At 37.7% G+C, this 22,306-nt stretch overlaps 1 protein-coding gene across 1 annotated transcript in view; it reads left to right on the top strand.

Annotated features, from left to right (window-relative positions):
• ADGRV1 (adhesion G protein-coupled receptor V1) overlaps nt 1-22,306 on the top strand; it is a 576,350-nt gene that overhangs the window by 125,399 nt on the left and 428,645 nt on the right. The window contains exons 30-39 of the mRNA XM_019518182.1: nt 293-508; nt 3,249-3,493; nt 6,149-6,330; nt 6,802-7,613; nt 9,234-9,443; nt 14,416-14,546; nt 14,827-14,926; nt 15,776-15,955; nt 19,000-19,163; nt 19,770-19,863. Of these exons, the coding sequence (XP_019373727.1) occupies nt 293-508; nt 3,249-3,493; nt 6,149-6,330; nt 6,802-7,613; nt 9,234-9,443; nt 14,416-14,546; nt 14,827-14,926; nt 15,776-15,955; nt 19,000-19,163; nt 19,770-19,863 (2,334 nt within the window). The remainder of the gene's footprint in view (nt 1-292; nt 509-3,248; nt 3,494-6,148; nt 6,331-6,801; nt 7,614-9,233; nt 9,444-14,415; nt 14,547-14,826; nt 14,927-15,775; nt 15,956-18,999; nt 19,164-19,769; nt 19,864-22,306) is intronic.

The following is a 22,306-nucleotide window of genomic DNA, read 5'->3' as shown; positions in this document are numbered from 1 at the left end:
GCAGGTATGCTGCATTCTGTGAGTGGGTAGACAACACACCTACCACCTTCTCCAACTCCTTTTTCCTGTCCATCAGGTCAATCTCCAGCTAGTCCATTTTGAGCCTTTACCATTTCAGTCCAACTCTCAATCTCCACATTCCACTATGAAATTAGAGACCATATTCGGTGGGGATGGAAATGGGGGAAAAAGAGATACCTGTATCCATAAGCAGGCAAGAAAGATAGATCCTTAATGTTAAACTTGTATTCAAACATTTCCTGTAGTAACCAGAGGGTTTTTCTTTTTACAGGTGAAGACTACAGTGTAGCCTCATCAGATGTTGTCTTACTAGAAGGGGAAACCAGTAAGGCTGTGCCAATTTATATAATTAATGATATCTACCCTGAGACGGAAGAGTCCTTTCAAGTGCAGCTGCTGAATCAGACTACAGGAGGAGCCTTGCTTGGAGCATTAATTCAGGCCATCATAATCATTGAGGCTTCTGATGACCCATTTGGATGTTTTGGTAAACTGAACTGGTTTGAATGTTCTCGATTTTCTTATCTTTAACATAGATGTTTAGGCACAGCTTGGCTGGACTCCTTTTCCCCTGATGCACCATGGACTCCCCTCTAGCAGAGCCACCACAGTTAAATGAGGGAGCTATAATCCAACCAGAGAACCAGCTCCATAAACAGAATGGGAGCTTGAAAACCTGAATTATGTCACCCAGAAGGTGGTATGACAGCCCAGGTGAACGTTGAAGGTGTTGAAACAAATAAAGCAGAGTTAGATCAAATCTTGGGAGAAAGCTTCCTCAATGTTCCAACAGTAGGACCAAGGAATGGGCTGTCTAAGCAAGTTGTGTCTTCTCTTTCATGAGAGGCTTTCAAGCAGGGGTTGGATAGAAAACTGTCTGGGATGTTTCAGGATCAGTGCATTCTACACTTGTGCAGGAAGTCATGGTAGATGATCCTTAACGTTATTTCCACTGCTATGTTTGTAGGATTCTAAACAAACTGCAACATTGCAATCAAGGAAAAATGAAAATATTCTGATATAACCAAATCTGAAAATTTCTGTACTCGTTATTCACCTAGTATTTCAATATTTTGTTTTGAATGAAAACAAATTTCAGTTCCTGTGGGGCAAAATTTAGGAATTCTGATTTTTTTTTTTTAATCATTTCTATTCGTTACAAACCAGGGATAGATTTTAAGCAGTAATCTGAAGTGAAATTTTTTTTGTACCATTATCAATCCCCTAAACCTTGTATCCTATCTACATTATTAGTGAATAAGCCAACAGCGTATTTAAAGATCTGGAGAAACTGAAAAACTTGAGTAAAAATGGCATGCTACTATTTTCCATTGATTGGTTAATCTTGTTTTTTCTCCTTGTAATCATAAATCAAACCATTTGAGTAATGTAAGGCAAAAATTATGAAAAATTTCCAAAGTAACTTCTATTGCAGAGCTTTTGAAAAGTAACCTTTTGAGTTTGTTTTAAAATTTTCTTGGCAATGTGTAGATGTGCACCAATAAAGATTTTCTTGGCTGATACATATAGCCAATTATTAACCAACCATATCAGGTAATGCCAATCCGATACATGATTTATTTTAAAATGCAAAGTATTTTAAAGAACTGACACAAATATACCGGTTCCGCCACCCCCCCCTTTTTTTTTTGGTGCACTCCAGAAGCCTCCTGCGTCACATGTATCAGTGTCCCAGCACTTAAAAATGGCAGTGGGAGTGCTTGAACTAAAACTCATCAAATGAGCTTTAGTTCAAGTGCTGCTGCCACCATTTTTAAATGCGGGGACACTTTGAAGCAGTGCAGAGCCTAGTGGGCTGAAGGCGGATGTGGGTTGCCTGCTGCAGGCTCAAGGCTGTCCGCCCTGCTGTCTTTGCCCTGGAAGCCCCATGCTGGCTGTGCCACCCTGCCTATTTGGCAACGGGGTGCACAGCTTGCCACCCCTACTACTGCTGGGTGGGCAGGGATACATAGCTTGCATGGGGCTCCTGAGGGAAAGGCAGCAGAGTGGGGAGTGAACATGCACTCCATGCACAAATCTGGGGGGGCACATTCGCCCCCATGCCTCCCTGATGGGTGTGTGCAATAGTGGGGAGCTGCTCTCCCCCCCACCCCCCCATTCCCTGGATGACCCACCCATAGCTCCATCCTGCTCCCTGCCCAGCCCCATGCACAGCCCTGCCCCTGCTCCACTTCCTTCTGCACTGGGGGGACCTCCATCTGCCCTCCTACCCCCCAAACCCCTTCCCCTCCATAGATTTACCTGCAGGAAGCTGCTCTCCACATTGTATTCCTGGCCACATGCATGTTTGCATGTGGTGCCCCCTGCATCTTGCTCCCGGCAGTCCCAAGCAGGACCCCTTGTAGGCTAGAATACTGCCCGCCTACAAGGGAAAACCTTGCGCTTCCTGAGGGAACCCAGGGATCCCGGCCCTGCAGGGGAGAGGGGACCCGGGTGTCCAGGGCCCTGGGCAGAAGGCATAATTATTAGTAAACATTATTGGCTACAACTGCCAAAAAAAGCTGATAGTATTGCTAATAAGCAACTGATATATTGGTGCACCTGTAGCAATTTGCACTGGTAAGCTTGTGGTTTAAGAACATACTTGAGTTTGTATTTTTTTGGCTCTTAGATTTTTCTCTTTATCCTTTTTCTCTTCCTTTCTCTTTTTTAAAAACATTTTCTTCTCTATTCCTGTTTCCATTTTATCTGCAGAAAAAAGAAGAAGGTATGGATAAAGGAGCAATGGGGTCGGGGAAATAAAATTAATAAAATATTTTGCTTTCAATTTTTTTTACTAAAGCTAGGGAAAAGACACTAAAAGTCTTCAATTTCCAGAAAGGCTTTTCTTAAAAGAAATAGTGTCAGATATGGAAAACGTTAATTGGTTTTACCTGACAACAGCTGATTCTAATATTCTTTTGGGGAAGAATAACAAGAAACAGCTTTTATAATCTTCTTCTCCAGACTTTAGAGAGATATAATACTCAGGAGTAAAAGATTCCTGGTGATCTCTAACAGTATTTATGCCATCTTCTTGCCCTGTGAATTAGTTGGTAGTACTAGCATCTCAATTTCACAGCTAGTAATTGCAAACAATGACTTGATTAAATCAGTACAAGTCTGCAAAGTGCTTGTTTTGAAAGGTGTTTCAGTTAAATGAACGAACACTATGTGTTCCCCTATTCCGATAAAAAGAAAATAAATGTCTTTGTTTTATACTTCAGTTTTTCAGATCACTGAACTCACAGTGGAAGAGCCCGAATTCAATTCGGTGACAGTAAGCCTGCCAATAATACGCAATGCTGGGACACTTGGCAATGTTACTGTAGAGTGGGTTGCTACCATAAATGGACAACTTGCAGCTGGTGACTTGCGGGTTGTCTCGGGTAACATTAGCTTTGCCCCTGGGGAAACTGTTCAGACACTGTTGTTGGAGATCTTGGATGATGATGTTCCAGAAATTGAAGAGGTGAGTTGAATAGCTGAATGCTACATGATGTGACAAAATGCCAAGCAGCTCTGTTTTATTGTGGTGGTGGATAAGAAGCAGAAAAAGGGAGGTAACTTTAAACAACTTGAAAGGAAATCAGCCTGCAAATAGTTTTTATAAATCTGAAAATCATTTATAGCTTCTTCCAGAATTTTGTTTCCTAGTTATTGATATTAGTCTTTGAAAAGGTAACCAGAACTTTGAAGGTATCTGTGGGATTGACCCTTTTTGTTTGCACCTGCTGATAGACTATTATAAAGATACATGCACACAAGTTAGGTGAGGCTTGAGGGGCAAACTCACACAAACATTTCAGGTACAAAAAGGGGTTAGATGAGGATGTATCTTGGCCTCTTTGTTATTTAATCTTTACATGAATGACATTATCAGCAATATGCAGGATGCTCATTTCCATCCCCCAAAATTATTAGCAACTCCAGTTCCTATTTTAATATATGCAGATGATACCATTATGCTGTCAAGAACTCCTGTTGGACTACAGAGAGCAATTACAACTTTTGAGTATCTTTATGGACAAAACAACTTAAAGATAAATTATGATAAATCCCAAATAATGTATTGGGGAAGCCGTTTGATGAAAAACCCATGGAACATGGGGGGAACCAAACTCCAGTTTGTTAACACCATATTCAGTCAGTTAAAATTATAAAACTAAAGCAGCCCAATTGGCTGTAGCTATAAAGAAATTTTATGAGATCACAGCAGGACGATCAGTCCAAGTTCCTACGTCAGCATATAAAGCCAAAGCTGTGTCTCAGATTCCATATGGCACTGAAGTATAGGGTTATGCCACCAGTAATGATGTGGACATACCTCAGAACAAATTTCTTAGGGCTCTTCTGGTTCTTCCTCCTTCAACTCCTGCATCTTTTTTGAGATTAGAGACAGGATTAGATTCTATTTTAACTAATATTATAATAACTATTATTATTATTATTAGAATGGTGGGATTTTGTTTCAAAATCCTGGCTTTTCTACCATCTCATCTGCTTAAATTGTGCTATGTAGAAGACATCAGTAATCTCTCTTCTCTTCTATCTGCCTGGTTAGCTTTTTTTTTCTGTACTTTTGCACTTTCTGAGGTGGGATACTATGTCAAAGATGATGAAAGATTTTTCTCCCCAATAGAAAAAGTTTGGGTTTTTTAGAGGTTATGAGATATTGCCAGGCAGAATGATTTTGCAGTGGCTAGGGCTACTTGTATTGCCCCTCGATATACTCTTTGGAAATTAGATTGGGAGTCGGGGAGAAAAGTATTTACAGCTGGATCTCAACAATAAATGGTAATCCTCTTTTGACTAGACTTAGGACCAAACAGATGCTTACAGCTGTTTTGGCTGGACATAGACTTTCCATTCCAAGGGCTAAAAGATGTTGCATGTCTAGGAGTTTTGGAAGACCCTATTCATTATGTTTTAGAATGTTCTTTATATAACAACATAGGGAGAACCTATTTATCACCATTCTTGCAGAAATTGATACACTTTTCAAAAAGAGAGAAACTAAACTGGCTCTTTTAGCAAACAGATCCATATTTAGTAAACTGTCTTGCAATTTTTGTTTATAAGGCTGAAGCAATTAGAGTTAAACATCCTTTACTGTTGATATGATTGATACATTGTAACACTATCTGATTTTACTGTGCCAATTGTGGATCTATGTACAATATCTCCATAGATTCATGATTTGATTTATTACTATATTTATACTAATAATGTTTTTATAATGATTGGCTCTATTTTATTATTATATTTGTATTTCTGTTATTTTTGCCTATATTTAGTTATATTATAGTTGTGTGTTTTCATGTTGTTTCCACATGAGCATGGGTTTCAGCCAGTATCCTCCATAAACTCAGCTAAACTGAACTGAATGGAATGTATCTATTTAAACAAACAGAAATGTTTTAAAAAAAATCAGAAGGCTCAAGCAAAATAATGACTTCAATAAATGGGTCCTCTGTTGATTAGTGAATCGGATGCAATATGTCTGACTGATCCAGTAGTAGTGTATCAGACCCACCTTTAACCCTCTAATTTTATGTGGAAGATGTGAGGTGGGGAAGGGTTGGCTAAAATATTTTTTTCATCATATTGTAGTTAACAATCATGCAGTGTAGCAAAAAAAAAAATTGAAATTAAATGTAGACCTGTTTCTTTGGTTATTTATATTTTACCTCTGACTGAAAATAGAGTTTTGAAATGATTTCCTATTCTGTGATAATTTTGAGTTCAACTGAATCTTCCTATTCACTGTCTTGAGAGAGATTTTTTTCAGTATTAAAAATGGGGGATGAAAGTAATGCAGAGGATGAAGAGAGGCTTTTATTTGGTTTGGAAACTGACTATTCCAAATCATTATTTAAAATTAATGATTAAACTAATCAGGTTTTTTTAATTCACTTTGTTATTTCTGAAGTGTTTTCAGCTAAAGGACAGACCATAAACCCCTTCTTCCCTTTAGTAGAGCACTCATTAAAGTCAGTAGGACTACTTAAGCAACGAATCTGATTGCCAGTGGGAGGGGAGAGTTCAAACCTGACCCTTCCTCTTGAATTGTCATTTCACAAAAAACATGGTTAAGGAAAGTCTAAATGTGTTGGGTTTTTTTCAGATTATCCATGTGGAATTAACTCGGGCTTCCAACAGTGGTGCTATTGGATCAGATAGAGTGGCAAATATTATAATACCTGCCAATGATAATCCTTATGGCACAGTGTTCTTTCAGCACCCCTTGTATAGATTTCAGGAGCCGTTGGAAAGAAGTTCTCTTGCAAACATAACTGTTCAAAGAAGGTCTGTATAGCACAGTTGGGGTTTTTATGTAACTAGTTCCAGTCCCTTTTTTTTTTTAATCTCTATGAACTTTGTCTTTTTAAATGATTTAGTTTGACTCCTTCCTTGGGTAGTTTAACTTGTCAGTTTATCAGGCTAATCTTCTCCCAGGGTAAAATTCATATGTCTGCTAGGCTTTGGTTTTTTGTTTGTTCCTAAAATCATTTAGAGTTATTTTATGAAGTTGAACAGAGAGACAAAGTGCATTCTCCAACCATCGCTTTGGATTTCTAAAAAGTGGGGGAGGTATAGAGGAAGAAGACCAGTACCTCTGTGAACACCCTAGGAAAGAGATATTTCGCCAGCACAGCTTAGAGTGCATTTCCTGGAGCATAGATTATCTGAAACTAACGAAGAGACCTATAGCATATAAGGAAAAATAAGTCTTGACTAATTACCATGACTTTTCTCATTTATTGCAACACCTTCTAGCGGGGGAAGATTTGGTCAGCTTCAGATATTCTACAGCACTTCTGAGATTGATGTTGTAGCTCTTGCAATGGAAGAAGGCCAGGATGTACTTACCTATTACGAAAATCCTGTGCAAGGAATTCCTGACCAGCCATCAAAGACTAGAGTGAATGTGTCAGCAGCAGGTGATCCATTATATACCTGTGCCACTCGGTGCCTAAAAGAACAAGCATGTTCAGCCTTTACATTTTCTAGTGCCTCTGGAATTCCTTTGTGCTTCTGGCTGACATCATGGATAAGTCCAGTAAACAACAACTCGGGATTCTGGACCTACAAGAAAAATGTCACCAGTGTATCTTTTGTTTTTAGCGCACAAGCCATTGCTGGTAGTGACTACGAATCAGTTACAAGGCAATGGGCCATAATGTCAGAAGGTGAAGAGTTTGCAAATCTCACAGTTACCATACTTCCTGATAGCTTGCCAGAGTTGGATGAGAAATTCATTATATCCCTTTTGAAAGTTGAACTGATGAACATCTCAGCCATCTTAAAAAACCAGCCAACTATAGGACAGCCAAATACCTCCACAGTTGTCATAATGATGAATGGAGATGCCTTTGGAGTGTTTATGATCTACAGTATAAGTCCCAATGCAACAGAAGAAGGTCTCTATTTGGAAGTGGAAGAACGACTTCAGACTGATGTGCAGTTAATGATACACAGAACAGAAGGCAGCATGGGGCAGGTGACAGTGGAATGGCGAGTAACTGGTGGAACAGCTACTCCATACATGGATTTTATAGGTGATGGTGAAATTCTGGTGTTTGCTGAAGGTGAGGTAAAGTTTACATTCATTTTTGTTCTGCCAAAATAGTGACAGGCAGAGAGCACTAGATAAGCAGACTAACTCCTAGACTTCTAGAAAAAAAAAGGACATTGTCTTATTCATTGGCCAGTGTGTTAGGCATGCATTCTGAAGCATAAGGGGGATGTCAGGTCTGTCAAAGAATGACACACTAAAGTGGCTTCAGTATCAACTGACAATTTGACAGAGCAGACAGAGACCTGGCACACCCCTCCACATGCACAACATCCTAAAATGGGCCATGCTTTGAAAATTTCATTCTGGCATACTTATTGGCACATGCCTAGCACTATGCCATGGCAACTACATTATATACATTTTGGAATGTAATGGAGTAGGTACGCTGTGCTCCACCACCAGGCTCCTCTCCTGTCTTTTGATACTGTAAACAGACCTGTAGTGTTTTCTTGTAGTTCTTCTGTCTGGTCCTCAATATCTGCTATCCCCTACAAATGTTTCTAAATGTAATGTTAAAGTCCATTAAAAAGTAGCTCCTTTCAGGCATGTTGTACTGCATGTTATATATATATTAAAAAAAAACAAACCCTGGTTCCTATCTCCTTTACATTGATGTACATCAGGAATGATGTCATTGCAGTCATTAGGTATAAATAAGAGGAGATCCAAAGTACTCTGAGCCTCTTGTGCAGCAATAAAAACAAAACAAAACACCAAATCTTTCGGATGGCTGCCTTTCCTTTCTCCCAACTAGCAAGGCTTTTGAAATGACAGAATCTCTTTTATTTATTTATTTTATTAATTTTTAAATACACCAAGTAAACTTACAACATTGAATAACACAACTTAGTTGCTGTCCAATTGCAAAGTACAATACTCCATGGTACAGATGCACCCTACATTTTGAAAAGCCATTGGTGAGCGGATGCTGTACACTTCTACTAAGTCAACTATGTTAGTTAATTATATTTAAGTGCCAGGTAATGATATAGTAGGAAACACCTGTGTGTTTTGTAAACATGCAAGTACATAATTGTAAGATGTATTTAGGTATTTCATGTGCTATGAACAGTAAGACTAAACTGGAGATTTTAGGGGTCACTTTTGGCAACCAGATAATTTGATATTGTTTAATAGTTATATTAATTTCAATGGATAAGTCAGCAAGGTAGGTAGGAAATGCACATGAAAGGGTTATAGAATTATGAGATACTATACAAACTCTTAAGCTCGGTAAATATAATATATATATAGAATTATGGGCATATGAGCATGCCAGTCTGTTCATACACGTTCATTAGAAAAATCATGTGCATTATTGTTTTCTTTTACGCTAAAACTTTATTCTTCTTCTAAATGTAGTTAGAAGGGTGTTGCAAATGTGAATGCACAAAGAATTCTGGCATTTGAAAATGAATTATTCAGACTTTTAAGGCTGTTACACAATAGGTTTAGTAGTTGTGTTGGAATGATATATAATTGCATAATTATATTCAGTAACATACACTCAACTGTAAAAAGGATAATAAAAATATAAATTTGACAAATTACTTATATTTTCCTTCCATTTCTGAAAGTGCATATGACTTATGATGACTTATATAGGTATTTTCCTATTTCTTTTTCATAGGTGAAACTAAAAAAATGGTCACGTTGACTATTTTAGATGACCCAGAGCCAGAAGATAATGAAAGTATTATAATCAGCCTGACCTATACTGAAGGAGGCAGCCGTATTCTGCCCAGTTCTGACAGTGTCACTCTGATTATTCTGGCCAATGACAATGTAGCTGGAGTTATTAGCTTTCAGACAGCCTCAAGATCTGTTATTGGCCGTGAAGGTGGGTTCCTCTTTATATTGACTACACTTACGTTGTTTGCCATCAACTTCCACATTCATGTTCTTTCTTCATGAAGACTTTATAAAGTTTGTTCTTTTCATTCTGCTAATGAAAGTAGTCTTGAAAACACACTGAATGTCTGCTATATTCCACTGATGATTAAGGTCCTTCAAATATAATTCTCAGGGCAGGGACAAAATGAACAATGATACTGTGTTAAAAGTGTGAGGGTACATGAGACTCTGTTCTTTAGCTCAATACCTGCAGTTATTTTGCCTGTCTGATCCTATCCCTCAGCAAATGGAAATTAAACCAGGATAATTTATAGGTTTAACTGATGAAGTTTCACTTACTGAAGGACAGGAGCAGTCAGACTGAAACAGTTTAAATGGAGCAGCTCATGTATGCCCCATAAAGTGATATAATTGTCTGTCCATGCCTACAGAGAACCCCCTGAAGGGACAAAAAGATTGGGTTCAAAACCATTTTATATAGCTTCAGCAGTGTTTCCATTTTTTCTTTCTGAAGTCATACCTTCTGGGCTTTTTGGCATACTATTTTTAGCCCCTTTCTAAATTTTCCCATTATATTTATTGCCAAATTCTGGGCTTTGATAAAACTACAGTTTTTGTTGAATCATATGTGTTGTTATAGCATACCCTGTCATAGCAATACCCTTATCTGTTTAATCACCTGTTAATGATTTTCGTCAACTTGAAATGTTCTGAAAGATACAACAGCAGCAACAACGACAAAAAAAATAGGAGCTTGTCATGATGAACACACCTCTTCCCTCCTTTCTTCATGACCCTTGGGGGAATGACCACTTGTGTTTTGATTGTAGGTGGTTTGGAGTATAGTAGTCCTGTCTCATCTTTAAATTCCATGGACACTTAAGAAGGAATATAATAGTTTTAGCAAGGACAAATGTTTATTAATGTTTTAAAGGAAAAAATTGCATGTTAGTTTTAAGGTTTGCTGCACTTTCAGATATGATGATTGTCTTGGTTTGGCTTTTGCTTGAATCTAAATGAACTACAGTATCAATGTTCTCTAAAATTTGTTGCTGTCTTGGTCAAGGCAAGTTAACTAGAACACACATCTTTTCCCCAGGGAAAGTATATGATGAATATATGTTGCTAAGAGGGACACATTCTCATTTAATCTTCCTAAACCAAATGTGTTCATTGGTAGGCATGAAAGGACATCATAACTCTTTGGAAGTTTTTATCTAGGTGGTTTATGTTAATTCTGTGCTGGTGTGACTCTTTCTTTAAATCCACTTTTCCTGTGCATTAATGGTTCTGAGCAGCCAGTCACCAGCAATAATCTTGACAAGCTAAGCAGAACCATCAATGAGCACAAGGAATTGACACAAACTGTCTCAGCACCAGAGATTATGATGACCCTCATGAGACTTTTCCATTTGGTTAAATTTAATTCACAGAACAGTAGCAAATACTATGCTGACATTGAAATATTGTTGTTTATATTTTGGAAACTATTGGTTATTGATTCTCCACCTTGTAACAAATAAGAATGCATTGGCTCCCAGCAAGGAAAAATAACCATGCAGAATCTTTTAGGTAACAAGAATAAACTATATGACGTCATAGACTGAATTAGTGCTTCATTTTTGTCTCCGATATCCAGACTTTCTTGTCCAGAAAAAAATACTTATATCAGACATAACTGCAAATTCACTATTCTACTATGTAACTTCATTATTCACCAGCTAAATAATAAGTTAGTTTCAAAATGAGTATATAGTGCATCATAGCTTTGTAGGCATGTATTCAGGGTTCTGTGTCAATTCACCATGTAGATCTCCAGGCTTAGGTAACAAATTTAAAAAATAAAATAAGATTAGGTGAAACTGACCTAATAAAACATTTTCCAGTCAGCAGAAATGGTTTTGATATTTATTCAGTCCTACTGAAGGCAGAATTGTATACATATTCACTCTTCCCTATGTTCATTCTGGGTATGGCAAGTAAAAGGTATTGGTGTCTGAGAAATATTAGTCATTAATGAACCTTTGGAATTGGTGATTAATAGTCAGTTAGATTTAATGTTTTGGCCAGTGTTTTAATGTAGACTGCTCATGAGTTTGTTGTAACTGCTTTATACATGATGAATTTTGCTGTGAACAATGATAAGTGACTGTATTGCATAATATTGTATTGAAATATGCTGTGTCTTATTTGTGTATTTTGCAGTTGTGGCACTAAAGTAGATTATAATGTGCTAAGCATGAATTTGTTTTTGAAAATGGACACGCAAAATTCTCAAATAGGATAGAATGGATTTCAGTGCAGTGTTAAACAATATATGATGTTCCCCACTAGAAATTGTAGACCCTAGAGTACATACTTGGAAACCCAGAGCCACAGAAACCGTCATCTTGACGTCATGTGTAATACATTTGAACTATCTCTTCTCTCAGCAATGATGTGGACCAGCTTAACACAGATTGTAATCATCAGCAAATTCCAGGAGTTAACTGAGTTATGAAATGCTGATGCATAAACACATATACTGGTCTAAGTTATCTGGAAATGGACTTTATTTTACATCTGTATAGCTTTATATATAATTTCATTAAAATATTTATACACTTTCTTTCAAAATTTATATTCTGGTCTCCTAAAGTTAATAATTCATTTCCATCTCATTACAGTGATGGACAAACCTTGGATAACAATGGTTCTTCAACAGAAAAGGAGCTATTTAGAGTATTTTTATGATGTTCTTCCTGTCATTTTAGCTGATCAATACTACTTACAAATATTCTGTCCTGGGAATACTCTAAAATCATACTAGGGGTTGAACTGGCCTTACCTGATCTCACACTAATGAAAGAGCCCAGGGTGGTTCACAGCCAGTTTAGCTTATCTTCTTCCCATTTTTTCATAGCTGTGGCAAGGTATAATGCTGGAACTAGTCCCACTAGGTCTGTTACAGATATTGCACCTCTATAAACTAAGAGTATTTATATTAGCAGTCAATGAAATCATACTGCTGTAATGTTAGCTACGGACTCAGCAGAACAAATATGTACTCTTTTTATGTAGCCGCAACACACAAGTCCTAACAGCCCACATGAACTGATTTTGCACAAAATTAATCTATTGCTTAGAGGAGGTAAGCTCCTTTCAGGTTTAAGAAGAGACTCTCCATTCCCCTGTAGGTGGTAGTTACTGAGGCACATACTGGTGCCTATACACATGCTCTGGAATGGGGGAGGAGGTATTTTAATTAGAGCGGCTCCCAGACAGCTACTGTAATTAAAACACTATAGCATTACCTGTATTCAGCACTCCACATTTCAAAAAGGCTGCAGGTGTGGTTTAAGTAAAGCTTGTTTGATAAGTTTTAGTTAAAGTGCTCCCACCACCATTTTGAAATATGGGATGCTGAATCCATGTAATGAGGAGGCACAGTGGAACATTTTAATTGGAATGGTCCAGCGGACTTGATTATCTAATTAGAACACATCAGAGCACATGTATAGGCACCTATAGATACAAGAGAAAGTAGACATCCCTGCCTGCATCAAATAGACCAGTTCTCTGCTCCTTTGACTTCTATTGTGGTCTCTGTGCTATGGGACCACATGAATAGGCTTATGTCCAAGATTAACAACAATGAAAAACAAAATCAGTGTGATTCCTTTGAATCTCTCTAGTACAAATGGACAGAAAAGGCATTTTTCTAGCAGTTAGGAAAATCAAACTAAGCTTGTCACAAGTGTATTTTTGCATCTTTAGTTTGTGATGAAAAAAAATCCCTTAACTGCATTAATTTTTCCTTTTTTCCAAAAGAGAAGTATGTCAGTGTATATAACTTTAAAACAATCTTTTGTATACGGACAGGCTCAAATATCTTGATACTGTAGATTTCTGTATGTTTTCTTGACTTTCAGAAGCCAATGCAATACTGTATGTACTGGCAAACTTAAACAATGTGCACCTGAAAAATGCTGTTGAAAGACGTATGTAATATACTTACGTTTTTAAAACAAACATATGTCTTATACTGTGTATATACTACCTATCTAAACACATACTCCAATTATAAATAATAATATATAATCTTTATTTGATGCAATATGTAAATCCACAAGCCATTTGCATTTAAAACTCTTTTAAATGCAAATTTAAAACTCTTTTTAAAGGAATTACACTAATGTATATTTAAGTATTAAAACTATTGTATTTTTGTTTTTCACAAATTTTCCAAAGATGGTTGTGCTACTTTTCCCCCCCCCCAGTTTTTACCTTTTGGGCTAAATAATAAAAATGTAAATAGTATAACTAGTAATGCTTTTTGTAAACTAACATTGACCAAAGTCAATTAACAAAGATCTCTTAAAAAATTATAGGTCAATATTAACTTTTTTTGAATATTTTCTTTTGTTCTCTTTAAAATCTGTAACTGTGATTGTATTTGTTAGTTAAACTCACGTAAATGGGATTTACAGGTAATTGCAAGCATTTTTCTGCATGCATTGTACAAAATTACATTACAGTGAAATATTAGCAATATGTACATTTTTTTATGTTGAACTGCAATAGGAATCCACATGTATCATAGCTGGTACATACAGCATTTACTAATATGGGTAGACTACATATTGCCATTGTTCCAATGTTTGTGCATGTTCTGGTGGGTATTTATTTTTGCCTTCAAACTGTTCCTATATGCCAAGTCTAAGCATGCATTTGATAGTTCTTTCCAAAACTAAACAGAAAAAAGAGAACTGAAGAGTTTAAGATGTTGGGTTTTTCTCTCTCTCCTTTAATACTAAAACAAATGTATTTTATACATCAAGGCTTACTGTTAGTGGATCCTTGAGTTTGTTTTGAAAAAGTTGCTAAAATTGTGGCATGCATGCTTCTAATTTCTAGTTATATTACAAAGCAAAGGCAGTTCTGGTTTCTCTATGGCAAATATTGTGCTCTGTTTGTAGGAGAACACTTGCAGTTCCATGTTCTAAGAACTGCCCCTGGACTGGGAAATGTTACTGTTAACTGGAAAATTGTTGGTGATCGTGTAGAACAAAATTTTGAAAACTATTCTGGAATACTCTTCTTTCCTGAGGTAAGATCATGCAGCTTAAACACATTTAACACCAATGGGAAAGCCATATGAAAACTGAAATTAATGCTGAGGTGAGAGAGGTTGAATACCTTTCCCCCCCAAGATGCCTCCTGAGATAAATGTTTTGTTCTCTTCCTCTTTGAGTTCCAATTTAGAGGTTCTAATTTTCTGATCTCTTAAATTAAAAACTCTTGTGAGGAATCACTACTTACATTCAAAGTATAGTGCCTTGTATCTTGTACAGCAATGACTAATCAGTTTTAACACTTAAAATAAACAGGAATCACTGAATGCATCATTCATTGTTCATCTGCTGGATGACCATATTCCTGAAGAAAAGGAAGAATATAAACTCATCCTATATGACATCAGAACCCAAGGTAATGTATCAGCATACCCACACACTGAAAGGAGTGGTATCTACATTAATGCTTTAGGTTTTACTAGCAAAAATGTAAAGCACCGCAAACAACTTTTAAGATGTGAATGTTTTCCCCCCACTGATTAAGATTTAATTGGTTCCTTATTTGTGTGTATGCATTTTGCCTATCTAATTCAGTGGAAGTTTATATATACTTCTTTAGGCAGAGCCAGCATAGGGCCTAATATGTTTATATTTACTCATGCCTTTTGGATACAGCTGTTATGAAGTAGGCTGATATTTATACCACTTAAAACAATTACTTTTATGCCACAAGCGGATTTTCCCATTTTCAATTGTTCCTTTAATTCAAGCAAGGCAGAATGTTCTAGTCCCACCTTTCACCTTCCTTCTGAGACAGTCAGCATTTAAATCTGTATTTATTACTAAAGCCATGGGTATGTTTACAGACAAAATCTTGTCTTTTACTTACCTGTCTTCTGGATTAATTTTGGATGATACTCTGTTTTCTCGCATCATTTCATATTACTCTATTGTGCATTTTATGCTTTTATAAATGTAGTTTAATTGTGATGTTGTATTGTAACTTGTTTCACGTTCACTACAGGACATATGTGGAACCACCCTTTTTGGTGGCCATAGGTCCTGCTTCGGTGTGGGGTTGGCAGCATATATGGTTCCATACCAGCCATAGAAAATCGAACAACGTGATCACATCCTGCTTGATTAATTTCATTAACTATGTGATTGACTGCCTGGCATATAATATTGCAAACTGTTACCAATATTAAAATACATTTCAGTTGTTTGAAATTCTTTCTAATCAAACGCATTGACTATTTTACAGGAATTCCTTCAACAGGTGCTGCTGTTTTGGATAGCCAAGGGTATGAAGCTATTCTGACAGTTGAGGCTAGTGATGAACCACATGGAGTTTTGAATTTTGCTTCTTCATCCAGGATAGTTTTAGTCCAAGAGGGAAATAGAACCATCCAGCTTTTTATCAACAGAGAATATGGATCTTTAGGTTTGTGTAATTCTTTGCAGTATGGAGGTCTTGTATTTTATGAACGTGTATTTATTGGCCAAGTAAAAGGCAGGAGGAGTCATACCAGTCAGATGTTCATCTCTGTTTATACCTTTCTGATTTCTGAAATCTTATTTGAATAATGTAGTTGTTCCTGTCAAAAACCCAGAGAGGACAGTAACCAAATATTCTTCATTTTTATTCTAGCTTATCCATTGTATGCCTTAATTTATAACTACACAAATTAGTAAAGTAACAACACTCCTAAAGAAAGGATCATTTGAGAACTACCCATAATCACTAACAATATTCTACCTTTTCAAAATAAAGCATCAAAAGGATGGAAAAGTACATGAAGTTAAATGGAAATTGGACTGTGGTTAGTTCCTTCATTTCTTGTGCAGAAGGAGAGGGGACTATGACAGAGGTTCCTTCTCTGTGACAAAGTAGACACAACACTTTTTATACTAGGTGCTTGCTTTGTCCTAGCATAATGACTAGGCATGTGGTATAGTATGATTACTGCTCCTAGCTGGGTAAGAAATGCACATTCATTAATTTTGTTACTCCTTTGCTATTCACCCCTCCAATCCAGTCCATCTGTAAGCTCTATTTATCTGACATAAAATGCCCAGCAACAGAGATATAGGCATGTGGCAGTGGTGCACAGGAATGGCAATTGCAGCCAGGCTGTTGGTGAAAGCAGTGGTAGCTGTCTTAACAGTTCACTGTTGACCTTTCTGTGCCCACACCCCAGTCATCACCTTGGGCTAGTTCCTACCCACCACCCCTACTTATGCTACTGACAAAATTAGTATATTGCATCTTGGAGGCCAGAACTAAAATATGCTATACATTTGCACAGGAGGCCCTGTCCTGTTTGCTACAAAGGTTTCTTCATAGTAATAACACGTTGATGATACAGCTAAGACACCAGTAGCTTATCCAAGTTGAACCTTAAGGGCTAAGGACAGACATTATATACAAGCAGGTTTAAGTGTTCAGAAACTGGTTTAAACCTGTAACAGGACAGATGTTCAGTGCACATAAACCAGTTTGAAAATGGCTGAAACCGGTTTGAAATAAACTTGGTTGAATGTAGTATCAGACTTAACTGATTTGGGTCAAACCAGTTTATGCAATGTCTGTCCTAGACCCCTTGCTGGTTTAAGATAAACTGGACTCCTCCAGCATCCTGACATGCTCTCTGGGCTGGGTGGGGCTCTCTGCTCCACAGCAGAGCTGGCCCCTCCCCTCTGCTCCCTGGCTGCAACATTGGCAAGACTTTGGGCTGCTCCCCCACCTCCCCTTTATCACTCCCTGCTAAGCAGGAATTCCCTCCTCCCCTTTGCCTTGTTGAGGAGGTGTCTGTGTATTAGCTAGTAGACCACATGCTAGCTACCATCCAGGCTGAATCAAGAGGTAGCTGGTAATGTCCCTCTGTTGTTTCTTTAATGAGATGATAAACACTGAGTTAGGGGTGATAAACACTGTTATCAGTTCCCTGCTAGGCTAATCGGAGCATCCTGGGGCCTGGCCATGCCCCCCTTGAGCTCAGTACTGTTGAAGAAAAGGGAGGGCAGCTCTAGTGCCGCCCTTCCCCCCCACCCCCCTGCTTCTAGCCTGAGCCACTGCAGGCATGTGTTGGCAATTCTGGGATGTCTGTGCAGTTACAAACCAGTTCAGCCTAGCCAGGTTAGACTAACCTGCAAACATTGAATCAGTTCAGGCTCATGCCTTTTGAATACCTGTCCCTAGCCTAAAGGATTGAACTTAAGGGGCTAAAACATCATTCTTCATAAGGGGCAGGAGAAGGGAATGAAATTAAAAGTGCCAGTTTTATTAAAACCTAAGTTTAAAGGTACATTCTCCTCACTACTTCAACCATGCTGCAGTAATATGCAGTTTTCCAGGGACTGGTCAACCATAAGGATTCAGCACTGTGTAGGGACAAGTCCCTCCTTAGAAAGCAACCTCCAGAGAATCGGAGAAGTGGAAACTTGGGGAAGTTTCCAGAGAGGATAAGCTAGAATAAATTATTCCAAGCTAGAATAAATGTGCACTTCTAACCCAGCTAGGAGCAGTAATCATACTGTACCACATGCCTAGTCATTATGCTAGGACAAAGCAAGCACCTGGTATAAAAAAAGTGTCGTGTCTACTTTGTCACAGAGAAGGAACCTCTGTCATATTGTTAGTGATTATGGGTAGTTCTCAAATGATCCTTTCTTTAGGAGTGTTGTTACTTTACTAAATCGTATAGTTATAAATTAGGGCATATAATGGTGATTATGGCAACTATGTAAATATCCACTTCATGCATCATCTTTAAATTTCAGCAAATTGGTAGTTTCATGTTTGAATGAGAGAGTTAATCACTTGATATGTAAAAAATTACTGACATACTGTAGGAGAAATATAAGCAAAAAATAACCACAAATCATACTCGGTTTGCTTTTACATCTAATTTAGTGGTTTAAAAGGAGAATGTTTGGAGAAAGGCTTCCTTTTCTTTGGGAGAGGGGGAAATTAGCACCATTTGGCAAGGAACAAAGATGATTTCTAGAAATGACAGTAGACTGGGACCTAGGACAGGTGTGTTCAATCAACCTGATCAAAAGCTAAAGCTTCAAATACATAAGCAATTGCTTTCATTGTTAATTGCAAATCTTAGAAGCTTTGGCATGGCTGGCTGTCCTGGAACCAAGGAGCCAGCGATCTTTTTGTCTCTAGTACTCGGGTAGTCTGCTTAGCAAGCCCTGTAGTCCCATTTGGAAGAAAGAAGTATGGCTGGGGACCCTGAACTTTAAAGATGCATGACTCTATTGCAGACCTGCCCAGTTGATTGTTTCAGAGCCAAGGACCTAGTGCTTCCCCACAGACTCACTGAAAGCTTTTGATCTAATCTCTATTCTGTAATTACCTGGCTGTAAATCAAGGATACCTCTTACTTTCTCCCATGCTTTTCCTATCTTGCTACTTGGTTTGTAGTCATGCAGGAGCTAGAATAAAAACATGTTTTGCTTTTGTTTCAAATTCACCAGGTGTTATCAATATCACATATACAACAGTTCCAGGATACCTTAAATTAAGGAATCAGACAGAAGGGATCTTGGCTGAACCTGGAGTTGATTATATACCTGTTTCTGGATCATTCCTTTTAGGGGAAGGTGAAACATCAGCTGCCATAAATATTACCATTCTGGAGGTAAATTTTAATCCCTTTCATTGATACACATGTTGAAAGAAAGCATAATCTGGTCCCAGTTTCTACATCCTGCCTATAATTTAAAGCTGTACAGCATATTTCATTGTGTTTTAGAAATAATGAAAAGAGCTTTTTGCCTTAACGGTAAAAATGGAAATCAAAGGGGTGCAGTTAATCACAGATAGCAGATACAAATAGATATACATAAATAAAATCGAACCATCTCATTAAGTTTTACTCAATATCTAGAATTAAGAATACTGTTCTTTATTAACTACAAACTGTTATGAATTGATTTCTCCTTTTGTTTTTATGTTTTTTGTTTGTTTTATTTTTAGTGGGTTATTTTTAATGCCTTTAAATTCACAATGGAATTTATGTTCAGGAATAGTTTGGTGTCACTGTAGTGACTTCTCTATGAAATTTAATGCTTTATCTGATATGTCTCACCTGAAGATTACTCTCAGACCCAGTACTATTTCAGGAAGGTAGAAAGAAGACTTAACATGATTGTGATATTGGACTTAGCGTTGCTTTTTGGGTGAGTTGCAAATTGTTTCTTTAAAAGACCCAAAAAGGAATGTTTATTCTGTTTGTGTTTTTCAGGATGATATTCCAGAGGTGCAGGAATTCTTCCTTGTTAATTTAACGTCAGTTGAGCTCATCTTGTATCCTATGACAACATCTCCTCCCAAACTGGGTATATCATCTGCATCAGTAAAATAATTACTTTTTCAATTTGTATTTGTTGTATGAATTTAATCATATTCTCTAGATTGACTGTTATTATAGTAGCTTAGTGACAACACGTGTATGGCAAGAATACCTAAAAGAGTTGGTTAGTTATCATAAGAACCAGGACTGCGATGTATTCATTTCAGTTATTTTTACAGAAGCTATTTATTTAATGTATGGTTTTGTTTTTGTTTTGTTTTTTAAAAGCCTTGATCATTTTGCTAAATCATTAATATGAGGACTTCCTATTAAAATTGAGAACTAGACTTCCAGTGTGAAAATACTTTAGGGGTAGTGAGAAAAAAAAGTCTTGAAAATTTGATAAATGAATGATTATTTGCCTTAGTAAAATATCTTTGGCTATCTGATTCAGCACAATGCTTATGACAGTTATGCAGAGATGAGAAGCTGGTCTCATTCAAACCCAAACTGCTAAACAGAGGAATAATTTCTCCAAAAGTAATACTGAGAATTGATTGGATTTACCAAGAAATGCTAGGGATCTATTTATTGTGCCTTGCATGTCAAGCCCTGTATTGGAGACCAGCAGTGTTGGAGGAAGTATTTTGCATCGTACATTGTATTTCCAGGAACTGCACAGGGATTGTGACCTCTAGACCATTTATTTAAAGGTGCAGTGACCTCTTCAGATAAGAATGGGGCTATAGAGCCCGCAGAAACCCCCCCCCCCCAAACATTCATAGTAGCTCGCATCCTTCATTCTCTGAACCCAAGGATTACTACTGTGTCTGGTGTGCATTATATTACTCCAGACTTCTGCATCTTTATGGAGGCTGAGCACAATATTGTCCTTAATGTTTTGTCAAAAATATTGCCGCCAGTTTGACTATTTTTATCCTGATAGTAGGGCTGTGTGAAGCTTTGATCCCTGATTTGATTCGGTGGAGATTTCAGCCTGATTCGGTGGCTGAAACTCTGAATCCAGATCGAATCAGGAGACCCTTTAATCTCTCTGAATTGAATTGGAACCCTCTGAATTGATTTGGAGAGGTTTGGAAAAATTCAGCGATTCAGACATAGACACAGCTATAAATATTTTTTCTATATACCTCTAGGTAGCAGGCAGCTCATGAGTGCAGCGATGCTGGGGCAGATGGAGTGTCCCACAGGAGCATGGGGGTCTCCCAGCATGCTCAGCATCAGACCTGGAAGTGGACCAGAAGCACTTCAGGTCCACTTCTTGGTCTGGCGGGGAGCACACAGGGCCCCCGCTTCTCCCCTGCCTCCCCCCCTGGCGCTCCTGTGGGATGCTCCATTTGCCCCAGCATTACAGCATTCACAAGCTGCGCCTGGTACCTCGTACGTAGAAAAAACATTTAAAGCTGTGTCTATGGCTGAATCACGGAGTCTCGGAATCAGCATTGAATCTTCAGATTTGGATTTGGCTGAATCAAATCAGGGACAGTGATCTGAATCAACAAATCGAATCACTGTCCCCAATTTGGGCTGAATCTGAATAGAATACAGCCTGTTTTGCATACCCCTACCTGATAGCTGCTTACTCAATGTGTGCTTGGAGGAAAAGTGACAAAATAATACTTAAAGCAGTAAAATGACCTCACAAAGTTTCTTTATTGCTGTTTTACTAGGTTTGCTTTTGAGGTTAAAATTATATAATTCTCTTAATCTTCCATTCACCTTTATTATATCAGCCTACTTGGTTAGGTCCTGATCCTGCTTTCACTGAAATCAATGGCAAAATTCTCATTGACTTTAAGGAGAGCAGGACTAGATCCTTAATGTTAAGTTTGTGTCCTTCTACTGTCTTTCTTTGACCTCTTTCCCCTTTTCTTTGCATGCCTGTAGAAGTGACTGAATTAATTCGTTACAGACTAAAAGGTAAATTGTAATACTAATGAATCATATGGCCAGTCTGAACTAGGATTAGTTAATTGATGGCACTTATTTCATAAAGGAAGTGTAACACCTGAGTGAAGTACACTTAATATCTGCTAGAAGTAAATTCTGTAATGGGTCATTTAGTCTTACCCTTCATTATACAAGGTACTTTGTCTCCTTGAATTACATTCACACAGCCGTGGTATATCACTGAGATGAACTGCCACACACTCTGTAGATGCATTTAAATTAATGAGACAAAAAATTCAATATAATCCTGCATTTATTGACTTATATCAGAATTTTACTAATTACTGCAGGGGAAATTTAAGTTGGGTATTAAGAAGAACTTTTTTCGTTCTGAGAGTGGTTAAGCATTGAAACAGGCTACTCAGAAAGGTTTTGGAATTTTCGTCCTGGGAAATCTTCAAGAACAGATTAGATGAACACTTGACTGGGATGGTTTAGTGAGGGATGATCCTGTCTTGAGGAAGGGTTCTGCTGTGGTCCGTTCCAGCCCTAGTTTTCTGTGATTCTGATTTTTCATT

Source organism: Gavialis gangeticus, unplaced genomic scaffold, assembly GCF_001723915.1.
Source record: "Gavialis gangeticus isolate Ggan-Ray unplaced genomic scaffold, GavGan_comp1, whole genome shotgun sequence".
Lineage (NCBI taxonomy): Eukaryota > Metazoa > Chordata > Crocodylia > Gavialidae > Gavialis > Gavialis gangeticus.
Note: the sequence above shows the minus strand (reverse complement) of the source record. Positions and strands in the feature narration are given on the sequence as shown.